The sequence below is a fragment of the Ranitomeya imitator genome, chromosome 6, assembly GCF_032444005.1.
Source record: "Ranitomeya imitator isolate aRanImi1 chromosome 6, aRanImi1.pri, whole genome shotgun sequence".
NCBI lineage: Eukaryota > Metazoa > Chordata > Amphibia > Anura > Dendrobatidae > Ranitomeya > Ranitomeya imitator.
The window spans coordinates 414055501-414070760 of NC_091287.1; the positions used below are offsets into that span (position 1 = coordinate 414055501).

The 15260-nt window shown below is 45.8% G+C and overlaps 1 protein-coding gene across 3 annotated transcripts in view; it reads left to right on the forward strand.

Annotated features, from left to right (window-relative positions):
• The window catches only part of LOC138642783 (meprin A subunit beta-like), a 125180-nt gene that overhangs the window by 58519 nt on the left and 51401 nt on the right, over nt 1-15260 (forward strand). For all 3 annotated transcript variants that reach the window (XM_069731255.1, XM_069731254.1, XM_069731256.1), the window contains one exon: nt 8875-9090. In XM_069731255.1, coding sequence (XP_069587356.1) covers nt 8875-9090 — 216 coding nt within the window. The remainder of the gene's footprint in view (nt 1-8874; nt 9091-15260) is intronic.

Sequence of the window (15260 nt, forward strand, 5' to 3'; positions counted from 1 at the left end):
ACAGCCACATAGTATATAACACAGCCACGTAGTATATAGCACAGCCCACGTAGTATATAACACAGCCCACATAGTATATAACACAGTCCAAGTAGTATATAACACAGCCCACGTAGCATATAGCACAGCCATGAAGTATATAGCACAGTCCGCATCTTCCCACCCCCGAGAATGGCCCCACAGTCCGGTACTCACTGTTATAGTAAAAAAAAACACACTCTCCTCACCTCTCCTTGTGCCTGCTCTGCTCCCTGCTCCTGTCTCAGTGGCTGCACTGCCTGGCACAGTGAGTGCGCAATGATGTCATCGCGCACCCGCAGTGTCAGAGGCAGAGCGGGGAATGATGGAAGAGGGAGCATCAGCTGATGTTCTCTCCACCATCATTGTTTTGAACTGTACCGGCAAACGCCGGTATAGTTCAATGCAGTGGCGGTGAGGGAGTTGGCGCTGGTGGCAGGCAAGCCCCCCTGCGTCAAAGGGGCCCCATAGTGGCTGCGTGATGTGTCGCTAGCTGAGGGCCCCAGGGGGAGAAGGCCCTACGCAGCTGCCTGCCCCTAATGCCGGCCCTGCCTGCAGGGGCCCCCCAGAGCCTCAGTGTACCGTACTGTGAATGGGCCCCCCTGTCTCGCCTGGGCCCCGGCACTAGCTCGGGTGCTGATGCCAGCCTTGGCTAAGCCGCTCCATGTCCTTAATTTACTTCTTTTTCAACCACTCCTTTGTTGCTTTGGCTATTTGTTTTGGGTTATTGTCTTGCTGGAAGAGCCAGCCACGACCCATTTTTTATGTCCTGGTGGAGGGAAGGAGGTTGTAACTCAGGATTTTACGGTACATGGCTCCATCCATTCTCCCATTGATGCGGTGAAGTAGTCCTGTGCCCTTAGCAGAGAAACAACCACAAAACATAATGTTTCCACCTTCATGCTTGACAGTGGGGATGTTCTTTGGGTCATAGGCAGCATTTCTCTTCCTCCAAACACGGTGAGTTGAGTTAATGCTAAAGACCTCAATTTTTGTCTCATCTGACCACAGCACCTTCTCCCAATCACTCACAGAATCATCCAGGTGTTCATTGGCAAACTTCAGACGGGCCTGCACATGTGCCTTCTTGAGCAGGGGGACCTAGCCGGCACTGCAGGATTTTGAACCTTTACAATGTAATGTGTTAGCAATGGTTTTCTTGGTGACTGTGGTCCCAGATACCTTGAGATCATTAACAAGTTCCCCTCGTGTAGTTTTAGGCTGATCTCTTGCCTTTCTCATGATCAATGATACGCCACAAGCTGAGATTTTGCATGGTGCCCCAGATTGATGTCGATTGACAGTCATTCTTCAATTTTCTTACTATTGCATCAGCAGTTGTCTCCTTCTTGCTCATTTTTTGGCTCATTACAGCTTTGTGCAGGTCTATGATCTTGTCCCTGACATCCTTATAAAGCTCTTTTGTTTTGCCCATGTTGTATAGGTTAGAGTCTGACTGATTAATTGAGTCTGTGGACAGGAGTCTTTTATAAAGTTGACTATGTAAGACAGCTGTTTATAATGCAGGTAACAATTGATTAGTAGCATCTAACTGGTCTGTAGGAGTGAGAACTCTTAATGGTTGGTAGGGGATCAAACACCTATTTCTCACTGAAAAATGCAAATAAATTTATATAATTTATACAATGTGATTTTCTAGAGATTTTAGTTTTGATATTCTATCTCTCAATGTTAAAATTAACCTACCCTTAAAATAATAGACTGTTCATGTCTTTGTCAGTTGGCAAACTTACAAAATCAGCAAGGGATCAAATATTTATTTCCCTCACTGTATACACACGGTCAAAATTGTTGGTACCTCTTGTTTAATGACAGAAAAACTCACAATGGTCACAGAAATAACTTGAATCTGACAAAAATAATAATAAATAAAAGATCTGTGAAAATGAACAAATGAAAGTCAGACATTGGTTTTTGATGGTACCCCTGAAAATAAAGTGACAAAAGGGACATGTTAAATCAAGGTGTGGCCACTAACTAGCATCACAGGTGTCTACAATCTTGGAATCAGTGAGTGGGCCTGTATATAGGGCTACATATACTCACTGTGCTGTTTGGTGACATGGTGTGTATTACACGCAACATGGACCAGAGGAAGCAAAGGAAAGAGTTGTCTAAGGAGAGTAGAAAGAAAATTATAGACAAACAAGTTAAAGGTAACAGTTATAAGACCATCTCCAAGCAGCTTGATGTTCCTGTGACTAGAGTTGCACGTATTATTCAGAAATTTAAGATCCATGGGACTGTAGCCAACCACCCCGGACGTAGCCGCAGGAGGAAAATTGATGACGGAACAAAGAGACGAATAATATGAATGGTAACAAATGAGCCGAGAAAAACTTCTAAACAGATTAAAAGTGAACTTCAAGCTCAAGGAACATCAGTGTCAGATCGCACCATCCGTCCTTGTATGAGCCAAAGTGGACTTCATGGGAGACGACCAAGGAGGACACCATTGTTGAAATAAAATCATAAAAAAGCCAAACTTGAATTTGCCAAACTACATGTTGACAAGCCACAAAGCCTCTGGGAGAATGTCCTATGGACAGATGAGACAAAAATGGAACTTTTTGGCAAGGCACATCAGCTCTTTTTTCACAGACAGAAAAATGAAGCATATCAAGAAAAGAACACTATCCCTACTGTGAAACATGGAGGAGGCTCTGTTATGTTCTGTGGCTGCTTTGCTGCATCTGGAACAGGGTGTCTAGAATCTGTGCAGGGTACAATGAAATCTCAAGACTATCAAGGGATTCTAGAGAGAAATGTGGTGCCCAGTGCCAGAAAGCTTGGTCTCAGTCACAGGTCATGGGTCTTGCAAAACACACAGCTAAAAACACCCAAGAATGGCTAAGAGGAAAACATTGGACTTGAGTCGCCCGCCAGGGCCGTGGGGTACTCGGTACCGGGTCCAGTTGCAAGTAAAGGGGTGGTCACGGTGGCAGCGAGCCCAAGTAAAAGGGACGGTCTTTAAAGGGTTTGTGGAAATAAGGAAAGTTCGTGACGCCACCTGTGGTTCTCGGTCAGAGGTGACCGATGCTGCTTAAAGGGGTCCTCTGGGGGTGATGGTGCTGCAGCAAAGATGGTGTCGCTTCCCACAGGTGAAGCGGTGTCTCCAGGGCTCCCGATGTATTTGGCAGGGATGGTGAATGCCGCAAATAATTGGAGGACACAGGGTTGCAGTCTTTTCCTGGTTTACTGAGATGGTGTTCAGCCTCAGTCCAGGGTACCGGTAACAGGTGTAGCTGGAGTCCAGGCAGCCTGAAGACAGGTGGAAATCCCCTTGACAGGTCAGTTTGGGAGCCTTCCACTATGCGCTGGTCTGTGGTCCCTTGCTGCCTGTAGTTCTCTAACAAGGCCCTCTTTCTTCCCTGTCCAGGGACAGTACCTGCATGGTAGGCAACTTGAGCCGTCTCTTTTGGGTCTCTGTTCACGGTGACTCCGGACACTGATTGCTGCTGTACCTCAGGCATTATGTGGGCAAGTCCCTCTTAGTTCCCTGCCCTCCGGTTCTGCCGTGGAGCTTGCAGTCCCCCTCAGCCTCGGGCTTTCAGTACCCGGTTTCTGCGCTCAGCTTAGAGAGGCCCAGTAGCAGTCTTTCTCTAGCTCCTAAGTACCTCTGTCCACCTTCACTGTCTGCTACCAACTGTCAACTGTCTGCTTTTCTGCCTAGCAACTGACTAGCAACTGACATCCTCCCGACCAGAGAGAGCAGCTCCCCTCAAGTCGAGTGTAGAGTTCCCCCTTCTGGCCTGGAGTCAGAATGTGTTGCATGTAAGGCTACCTGCCAAAGGGATTCCTCCTGTCTCCAGGCATGGCATTACCCTCCCCAAGAGGAAGGCAATACCACTGTGGTACCTGAACTATTGGGGTGTCACAGACTGTTCGGCAGACTGTGAGGTGCCACAGACTGTTATGAACCCTGACCTAAATCCTACTGAGCATCTTTGGAAAGAGCTGAAAGATTGTGTCTGCAAAAGGCAACTTTCAAACACGATACATCTGGAGCAGTTTGCTCTTGTTGAGGAGTGGATCAAAATACCTGTTGAGAGTTACAGAAGTTTCATTGACAGTTACAGGAATCGTTTGATTGCATCAAAAGGTTGTGCAAGAAAATATTAAGTTAAGGGTACCATCACTTCTGTCCAGGCCTATTTCAAGAGTTTTTTTATTTTTTTTATTCTGTGGAAGCATAGTTGAAAAGCAATGTCTGACTTTCATTTGTTCATTTTCATAGATGTTTTATTATTTTTGTCAGATTCAAGTGATTCAAGTTATTTCTGAGATCATTGTGAGTTTTTCTGTCATTATACGATGGGTACCAACAATTTTGACTATATATACAGTGGGGCAAAAAAGTATTTAGTCAGTCAGCAATAGTGCAAGTTCCACCACTTAAAAAGATGAGGCATCTGTAATTTACATCATAGGTAGACCTCAACTATGGGAGACAAACTGAGAAAAAAAATCCAGAAAATCACATTGTCTGTTTCTTTAACATTTTATTTGCATATTATGGTGGAAAATAAGTATTTGGTCAGAAACAAACAATCAAGATTTCTGGCTCTCACAGACCTGTAACTTCTTCTTTAAGAGTCTCCTCTTTCCTCCACTCATTACCTGTAGTAATGGCACCTGTTTAAACTTGTTATCAGTATAAAAAGACACCTGTGCACACCCTCAAACAGTCTGACTCCAAACTCCACTATGGTGAAGACCAAAGAGCTGTCAAAGGACACCAGAAACAAAATTGTAGCCCTGCACCAGGCTGGGAAGACTGAATCTGCAATAGCCAACCAGCTTGGAGTGAGGAAATCAACAGTGGGAGCAATAATTAGAAAATGGAAGACATACAAGACCACTGATAATCTCCCTCGATCTGGGGCTCCACGCAAAATCCCACCCCGTGGGGTCAGAATGATCACAAGAACGGTGAGCAAAAATCCCAGAACCATGCGGGGGGACCTAGTGAATGAACTGCAGAGAGCTGGGACCAATGTAACAAGGCCTACCATAAGTAACACACTACGCCACCATGGACTCAGATCCTGCAGTGCCAGACGTGTCACACTGCTTAAGCCAGTACATGTCCGGGCCCGTCTGAAGTTTGCTAGAGAGCATTTGGATGATCCAGAGGAGTTTTGGGAGAATGTCCTATGGTCTGATGAAACCAAACTGGAACTGTTTGGTAGAAACACAACTTGTCGTGTTTGGAGGAAAAAGAATACTGAGTTGCATCCATCAAACACCATACCTACTGTAAAGCATGGTGGTGGAAACATCATGCTTTGGGGCTGTTTCTCTGCAAAGGGGCCAGGACGACTGATCCGGGTACATGAAAGAATGAATGGGGCCATATATCGTGAGATTTTGAGTGCAAACCTCCTTCCATCAGCAAGGGCATTGAAGAGGAAATGTGTCTGGGTCTTTCAACATGACAATGATCCAAAGCACACCGCCAGGGCAACGAAGGAGTGGCTTCGTAAGAAGCATTTCAAGGTCCTGGAGTGGCCTAGCCAGTCTCCAGATCTCAACCCTATAGAAAACCTTTGGAGGGAGTTGAAAGTCCGTGTTGCCAAGCGAAAAGCCAAAAACATCACTGCTCTAGAGGAGATCTGCATGGAGGAATGGGCCAACATACCAACAACAGTGTGTGGCAACCTTGTGAAGACTTACAGAAAACGTTTGACCTCTGTCATTGCCAACAAAGGATATATTACAAAGTATTGAGATGAAATTTTGTTTCTGACCAAATACTTATTTTCCACCATAATATGCAAATAAAATGATAAAAAAACAGACAATGTGATTTTCTGGATTTTTTTTTCTCAGTTTGTCTCCCATAGTTGAGGTCTACCTATGATGTAAATTACAGACGCCTCTCATCTTTTTAAGTGGTGGAACTTGCACTATTGCTGACTGACTAAATACTTTTTTGCCCCACTGTATATACACACACACACACACACGCACAAGTGATATTATTTCAGTTCTTCAATTCAAAAAAGTGAAACTCATATATTTATATAGAGTCATTAGAAACAGAGTGATCCATATTAAGTGTTTATTTTTGTTTATGTTGATGATTATGGCTTACAGTCAATGGAAACCCAAAACTCAATATCTCAGTAAATTAGAACACTTTATAACACCAGCTTGAACTGGTGAGGTGTTATGAAAGATCAGGTTGCTTCAGCTCATCTGCATTGTTGGGTCTGGTGTCTCTCATCTTCCTCTTGACAATACCCCATAGATTCTATATGGGGTTAAGGTCAGGCGAGTTTGCCGGCCAATCAAGCACAGTGATACTGTTGTTTTTAAACCAGGTTTTGGCAGTGAGGACAGGTGCCAAGTCCTGCTGGAGAATGAAGTTTTCATCTCCAAAAAGCTTGTCAGTTCATGCTCTAAAATTTCCTGGTAGACGGCTGCGCTGACTTTGGTCTTGATAAAAGACAGTGGACCTACACCAGCAGATGACATGGCTCCCCAAACCATCACTGATTGTCAAAACTTCACACTAGACGTCCAGCAGCTTGGATTGTGGCCTCTCCACTCTTCCACCAGACTCTATGACCTGGATTTCCAAATAAGATGCAAAATTTACTTTCATCTGAAAACAACACCTTGGACTACTGAGCAACAGTCCTTTTCTCCTTGGTCCAGGTAAGACGCTTCTGGTATTGTCTATTGAACATGAGTGGCTTGACACACTTTTAGCCCTTGCCCTGGATACGTCTGTGTGTGGTAGCTCTTGAAGCAATGATTCCAGCAGCAGTCCACTCATTGTGAATCTCCCCCAATTTTTTGAATGGCCTTTTCGTAACAATCCTTTCAAGGCTGCGGTTGCTTGTGCACCTTTTTCTAATCACACTTTTTCCTTCCATTCAACTTTCCATTACTAGGCTTGGATACAGCATTCTGTGAACAGCCAGCTCCTTTAACAATGACGTTTTGTGGCTTACCCTCCTTGTGGCGTATGTCAGTGACTGCCTTCTGGACATCTGTCAAGTCAGCAGTTTTCCCCATGATTGTGAAGCCTACTGAAACAGACTAAGGGACCTTTTGAAACACTTAGGAAGCCTTTGTAGGTGTTTTTGTTAATTATTCTAATTAACTGAGATAATGACTTTTGGATTTTAATTGGCTGTAAGCCATAATCATCAACATTAACAGAAATAAACACTTGAAATAGATCACTTTGTTTGTAATGTACAGATGTAGCCTTTCTTAAAATGACAAAGATATGATGCAGAAAAGCTCTACATGAATTCAGTAGCTTTTGTAGGGATTAGTGTTAACAGTTTAATTTCTGCATTATGATATCGTGTGATATTAATCCCTTCACGACATATGATGTACATTTACGTCATATGTCGTGTCACTGACTATGATGTGGGCTCACACACTGAGCACGCATCTTTCCCTGCAAATGTTGGCTGATTTAATCAGCCATCACGTGACTTTAAGAGCCACAGGTCGAGCTGGCAGGTCTTTTCACAATTCCATAATGTGATTGCGGGGCACGGATGGGTTATCTTGACAGCCGGGGGTCTGCTGAAGACTTCCGCGCCTGTTATAATGATCCTCCTGTGAAAGCTAGCCTGTAGCTGGCGTTCATACGAGATTGTAATTTTAGCTATGCACAGCAATAGCAGTGCTAATGCACTGATATGTATAGTACAAGCGATCAGATCGTCACTTGAAATTAAATAGAGTAAAAAGTTTTAAAAAAAAAGTTTTTTAAAAATATGAAAAAATAAAACAAAAGTTCAAGTCACCCCCTTCTTGCCTCATTAAAAATAAAACAATTAAAAAAAGTAAGACAGAAGAAAATTCGCAGCGTTCGTAAATGTCCGATATGTCAAATTTTAAAGTATGATTGAGTTGTAATACTGCCAACTAGGGATGAGAGGACCTGTGGATGTTCATGTTCTTCGGATTCGTCCGAAATGCACCAGAACTTGACCTGAAATTGACCCTGAACCCAATAGAGGTCAATGGGGATCTCCGCATGATCTTCCAAACAAAGTCCTCACCCCTGCCCTACGTGCAGGTCTGCACACATCAGAAAGCTGCAGCAGTTGACACCTGGGTTTCATCATCAATCGAGATATCCTGTGGTGGTCCGCTGACCGTTTGCACTACCCCTCCCACTTACCCATCAGCTTCTTTGGATTGAGGATGAGCATCAGTGCATTCAATCTCTTCCACTTGTGGGGCAGCACCAGGTAGATGGCCCATGGAACCACAGACAGCAGAGTCATCTAAAAGCAGAAGTGATTGCTGCATGAATTGGGGCTCAGACTGCTTGCCTGATTAGCAAGGGGTGAGATGGAAGGCAGATGTCCTTAGGCCGCTGGGGCCAAATCTGCACTTTCAGCAGGGACTGAGTGGAAGACAAAGCAAAGGAACTTGGGGAACTCTCAGCCATCCAATCTAAAGCCACCTTTACGTGTTCCGGCCTCACCATTTGTCCAGCGGTACTCAAGTCTACAAAATTATGCAGAACGTCCTGTCGCCTGTGTGCACCAGAGGAAGGTGTTTCATTTGGGTGCATAGCAGGCACAGATCAACCACCTCCTCTCCCTGCAGCAGCTATACCATCAGCAGCACCACGGCCACGACGCCTATTTGATGCTCTCATTTTTTGCATCCAAAAAGGTGCAGAGTATTACATGGTTTGTATACAGAAAGAGTAGCCAGCAGATTATTACACTGCCTGTATGCAGAGCACCCCCGCGTAGTTTGTTTTGCAGAGTACATCTACATAAAAACAAGAATATCCTTTGTATAAATGTGGGGCATTAACAAATCTTTTTTTCTTTATTATTTAAGGTAAGAGTCACAATTTCTTGTCATACAGTGATACAAAGACGTCGTTTCTAGGTGTTCCATACGACTACATATCAGTCATGCATTACAGCAACGAAGCCTTCTCTTCTGGGAATGCAACAATTCAGACCAAAAATGCTGTGTTCAATAATCTCATCGGGAAGCAAATGGATTTAAGTGCCAATGACGTCTTAAAGTTAAATCAACTCTACAATTGTAGTAAGCAAAAATTCTAAAAAATTATTATTTTTTGTTTGCTTTTTTAATTTCCTGCCTGATCCTGTGTATTTGCATTTCATAAGACCTTACAGAGCTAGTGGTGGAAGGGGACCTATTGGCACATCAGGTGAAATTATTTTAAGGACTCGTGCTCCATCAACTACACTTTTAAGATATTGAAGCAAAAAAGACAGAAAGATTAACTGCGGCGCCCCAGGGTCCTGGTCGTCGCAGTGGTATTGCTTTCCTCTCGGGGGGATCGATGCTATGTTTGGAGGCAAAGAAGGATAACTGCATCCAGGTATCACAAACATGCAACACATTTCACACTCAAGGCCACCAGGGGGAGCTCCTGACCCTATTTATTAGGATGTGTGTATATATATATATATATATATATATATATATATAATCTGGTAGTCTGTAGGGAGAGTTAGAACGCTCCAGACCAGAGTCTGAGGAGGATGGAGGGTAAAAGGAGCTGTGCATGCCCTCAGAGCTGGAGCTCCTGGAAAGAGACATTGAAAGGCAGAATCATATTGCAGCGAGCGTGAAGGAAGTCGAAGCAAAGGAGGGGATACCAGAAGGGGACCAGCCCCGCTCAAGCTGTCTCCTTCTGAGGCGCAAAATCCCAATAGCCGGAACACTGAGGGATTAAGGACCTCTTCGCCTTATTTCAGAGACCGGCAGGTCAGCTATATGCAGGTTACCTGTCTGCACCTACACCCAGGAGGCATGGTGACACCTACAGAGCCGGGTTATCTAAGAGACCATATAAACAGGCTCAAGTCACCAGTCATATGGGTTTTGTCCTATCCTATATGAGGGACAGAGAGAGCGAAATATCGCATCTGTGAGACCCTTATGTGAAGCCATAGGCAGTAAGAGACTAGACCACTGCAGTGCAAAGGAAGGCTACTGATTTCCACCTGGATAAGGGAACTCTGGACTTGCCTCCAATCCGGCCGGACTCAGCCTGCCTTGTGATCTGGTGCCCTGGACTGTGGATGCTGAAGTCTTCAGTAAAGGTAAAGAGACTGCAAACCTGTGTCCTCATTCTTCACTGCGCCATTCATCATTCACCATCTACACACCAGGAAGCCCTGGGGACATACTTCACCTGTGGGAAGGTATACCATCTAGCTGCCATAACATCACCCCAGCGGACTCCTTAAAGCAGCGTCGGTCACCCTGACCGAATACAACAGGTGGCGTCACAAACATTCCCCTTAAAGACCTTCCCCTTTTACACGGATGTCCCAGGGCCACGGACCGGGTCAGCCACCGTGACATCCCCCTGTGAACCGAAGGACCCGTTACCGAGTACCCCACTGCCCTTGGGGGGCAATCCATAACCATAAACCACCAAGAAGAGGAAAAAAAAAAAAATTCCTTGAAATGTTACATGCTAAAACATTTTTCACTTTACCATTGAATACTCAAAAGAGTCCACTAAGGTGGAATAAAGGATGGAGGGCTACATTGTAATCCAATACATTAAGCAGCACATACACACGTGGTCAAAATTGTTGATACCCCTCGTTTAATGAAAGAAAAACCCACAATGCTCACAGAAATAACTTAAATCTGGCAAAAATAATAATAAATATAAGATCTATGAAAATGAACAAATGAAAGTCAGACATTGCTTTTCACTAGGGTTGAGTGAAACAGATCAGACATTTTCAAAAGTCGCCGACTTTCGACAAAGTCGGGTTTCGTGAAACCCGATCCTAGTGTGGGATCGGCCATGAGGTCGGCAATCTTCGCGCCAAAGTCGCGTTTCGTATGACGCTTTCAGCGCCATTTCTCATCCAATGAAGGAGGACGCAGAGTGTGGGCAGCGTGATGACATGGGTCTCGGTCCCCACCATCTTAGAGAAGGGTATTACAGTGATTGGCTTGCTTTCTGCGGCGTCAAAGGGGCTATAAAGGGGAGTGCACGCCGACCACCATCTTACTTCTGCTGATCTGAGCATAGGGAGAGGTTGCTGCAGCTTCATCAGAAGAAGGGATATGTTTAGGGAGGGAAGATTAACCCCGAAACTGATTGTGCTGTAGCGATTTCCACTGTCCAACACCACCTTTTCTTTGCAGGGCAGTGGAGTTTTTTTTTGTGCATCAGCTCTGTAGCTTATTAGGCAGCCCTATAAGGCTCCCTGATAGCTGCATTGCTGTTTGTACGCCGCTGTGCAAACCAACTGCTTTTTTTTTAACCCCTTCCCGACCCATGACGCCACGTAGGCGTCATGAAAGTCGGTGCCATTCCGACCTATGACGCCTATGCGGCATCATGGAAAGATCGCGTCCCTGCAGATCGGGTGAAAGGGTTAACTCCCATTTCACCCGATCTGCAGGGACAGGGGGAGTGGTAGTTTAGCCCAGGGGGGTGGCTTCACCCCCTCGTGGCTACGATCGCTCTGATTGGCTGTTGAAAGTGAAACTGCCAATCAGAGCGATTTGTAATATTTCACCCATTATAACGGGTGAAATATTACAATCCAGCCATGGCCGATGCTGAAATATCATCGGCCATGGCTGGAAATACTAATGTGCCCCCACCCCACCCCTCCGATCGCCCCCCCAGCCCTCCGATATGGCCGGTACACTGCTCCGGCTCCCCTCCGTCCAGTGCTCCGCTCCCCCCCGTGCTCTTGTCCGCTCCCCCCGTGCTCCAATCACCCCCCCGTGCTCCAATCACCCCCCCTGCACTCCGATCCACCCCCCCGGTGCTCCGTTCCACCCCCCCGTGCTCCATTCCAGCCCCCCCCGTGCTCCGTTCCACGCCCCCCGTGCTCCGTTCCACCCCTCCCGCACTCCGATTCCCCCCCCGTGCTCCGATCCCCCCCCCGTGGTCCCCCCCCACCCCATCATACTTACCGATCCAGCCGGGGTCCCGTCCGTCTTCTCCCTGGGCGCCGCCATCTTCCAAAATGGCGGGCGCATGCGCAGTGCGCCCGCCGAATCTGCCGGCCGGCAGATTCGTTCCAAAGTGCATTTTGATCACTGAGATATAATCTATCTCAGTGATCAAAATAAAAAAAAATAATAAATGACCCCCCCCCTTTGTCACCCCCAAAGGTAGGGACAATAAAAAAAAATGAAATTTTTTTTTTTCCACTAATGTTAGAATAGGGTTAGGGTTAGGGTTAGGGGTAGGGTTAGGGGTAGGGTTAGGGCTAGGGTTAGGGTTAGGGCTAGGGCTAGGGGTAGGGTTACGGTTAGGGCTAGGGGTAGGGGTAGGGTTAGGGTTAGGGCTAGGGGTAGGGGTAGGGTTAGGGTTAGGGGTAGGGGTAGGGTTTCGGTATGTGCACACGTATTCTGGTCCTCTGCGGATTTTTCCGCTGCGGATTTGATAAACCGCTGCGGATTTATGGCGGATTTACCGCGGTTTTTCTGCGCATTTCACTGCGGTTTTACAACTGCGATTTTCTATTTGAGCAGTTGTAAAACCGCTGCGGAATCCGCACAAAGAAGTGACATGCTGCGGAATGTAAACCGCTGCGTTTCCGTGCAGTTTTTCCGCAGCATGGGCACAGCGATTTTTGTTTCCCGTAGGTTTACATTGAACTGTAAACTCATGGGAAACTGCTGCGGATCCGCAGCGTTTTCCGCAGCATGTGCACATACCTTTAGAATTAGGCTATGTGCACACGGTGCGGATTTGGCTGCGGATTCGCAGCAGTGTTCCATCAGGTTTACAGTACCATGTAAACATATGGAAACCAAATCCGCTGTGCCCATGGTGCGGAAAATACCGCGCGGAAACGCTGCGTTGTATTTTCCGCAGCATGTCAATTCTTTGTGCGGATTCCGCAGCGTTTTACACCTGTTCCTCAATAGGAATCCGCAGGTGAAATCCGCACAAAAAACACTGGAAATCCGCGGAAAATCCGCAGGTAAAACGCAGTGCCTTTTACCCGCGGATTTTTCAAAAATGGTGCGAAAATATCTCACACGAATCCGCAACGTGGGCACATAGCCTTAGGGTTAGGGTTGGAATTAGGGTTGTGGTTATGGTTAGGGGTGTGTTGGGGTTAGGGTTGTGGTTAGGGGTGTGTTGCGGTTAGGGTTGTGTTTAGGGTTATGGCTACAGTTGGGATTAGGGTTAGGGGTGTGTTGGGGTTAGTGTTGGAGGTAGAATTGAGGGGTTACCACTGTTTAGGCACATCAGGGGTCTCCAAACGCAACATGGCGCCACCATTGATTCCAGCCAATCTCGTATTCAAAAAGTCAAATGGTGCTCCCTCACTTCCGAGCCCTGACGTGTGCCCAAACAGTGGTTTACCCCCACATATGGGGTACCAGCATACTCAGGACAAACTGCGCAACAATTACTGGGGTCCAATTTCTCCTGTTACCCTTGTGAATCAAAAAAAATGCTTGCTAAAACATAATTTTTGAGGAAAGAAAAATGATTTTTTATTTTCACGGCTCTGCGTTGTAAACGTCTGTGAAGCACTTGGGGGTTCAAAGTGCTCACCACATATCTAGATAAGTTCCTTGGGGGGTCTAATTTCTAAAATGGGGTCACTTGTGGGGGTTTCTACTGTTTAGGCACACCAGGGGCTCTGCAAACGCAACGTGACACCCGCAGACCATTCCATCAAAGTCTGCATTTCAAAAGTCACTACTTCCCTTCTGAGCCCCGACGTGTGCCCAAACAGTGGTTTACCCCCACTCATGGGGTATCAGCGTACTCAGGAGAAACTGGACAACAACTTTTGGGGTCCAATTTCTCCTGTAACCCTTGGGAAAATAAAAAATTCTGGGCTAAATAATTATTTTTGAGGAAAGAAAACGTATTTATTATTTTCACGGCTCTGCATTATAAACTTCTATGAAGCACTTGGGGGTCAAAGTGCTCACCACACATCTAGATAAGTTCCTTTCGGGGTCTAGTTTCCAAAATGGGGTCACTTGTGGGGGGTTTCTACTGTTTAGGCACATCAGGGGCTCTGCAAACGCAACGTGACGCCCGCAGAGCATTCCATCAAAGTCTGCATTTCAAAACGTCACTACTTCACTTCCGAGCCTCGGCATGTGCCCAAACAGTGGTTTACCCCCACATATGGGGTATCAGCGTACTCAGGAGAAACTGGACAACAACTTTTGGGGTCCAGTTTCTTCTGTAACCCTTGGGAAAATAAAAAATTCTGGGCTAAATAATTATTTTTGAGGAAAGAAAACGTATTTATTATTTTCACGGCTCTGCATTATAAACTTCTATGAAGCACTTGGGGGTTCAAAGTGCTCACCACACATCTAGATAAGTTCCTTTCAGGGTCTAGTTTCCAAAATGGGGTCACTTGTGGGGGGTTTCTACTGTTTAGGCACATCAGGGGCTCTGCAAACGCAACGTGACGCCCGCAGAGCATTCCATCAAAGTCTGCATTTCAAAACGTCACTACTTCAATTCCAAGCCCCGGCATGTGCCCAAACAGTAGTTTACCCCCACATATGGGGTATCAGCGTACTCAGGAGAAACTGGACAACAACTTTTGGGGTCAAATTTCTCCTGTTACCCTTGGGAAAATAAAAAATTGCAGGCTAAAAGATCATTTTTGAGAAAATAATTTTTTTTTTTATTTTCATGGCTCTGCGTTATAAACTTCTGTGAAGCACTTGGGGGTTCAAAGTCCTCACCACACATCTAGATTAGTTCCTTTGGGGGTCTAGTTTCCAAAATGGTGTCATTTCTGGGGGATCTCCAATGTTTAGGCACACAGGGGCTCTCCAAACGTGACATGGTGTCCGCTAATGATTGGAGCTAATTTTCCATTTAAAAAGCCAAATGGCGTGCCATCCCTTCCGAGCCCTGCCGTGCGCCCAAACAGTGGTTTACCCCCACATATTGGGTATCTGCGTACTCAGGACAAACAGGACAACAATATTTGGGGTCCAATTTCTCCTATTATCCTTGGCAAAATAGGAAATTCCAGGCTAAAAAATCATTTTTGAGGAAAGAAAAATTATTTTTTATTTTCATGGCTCTGCGTTATAAACTTCTGTGAAGCACCTGGGGGTTTAAAGTGCTCAATATTCATCTACATAAGTTCCTTGGGGGGTCTAGTTTCCAAAATGGGGTCACTTGTGGGGGAGCTCCAATGTTTAGGCACACAGGGGCTCTCCAAACGCGACATGGTGTCCGCTAACAATTGGAGCTAATT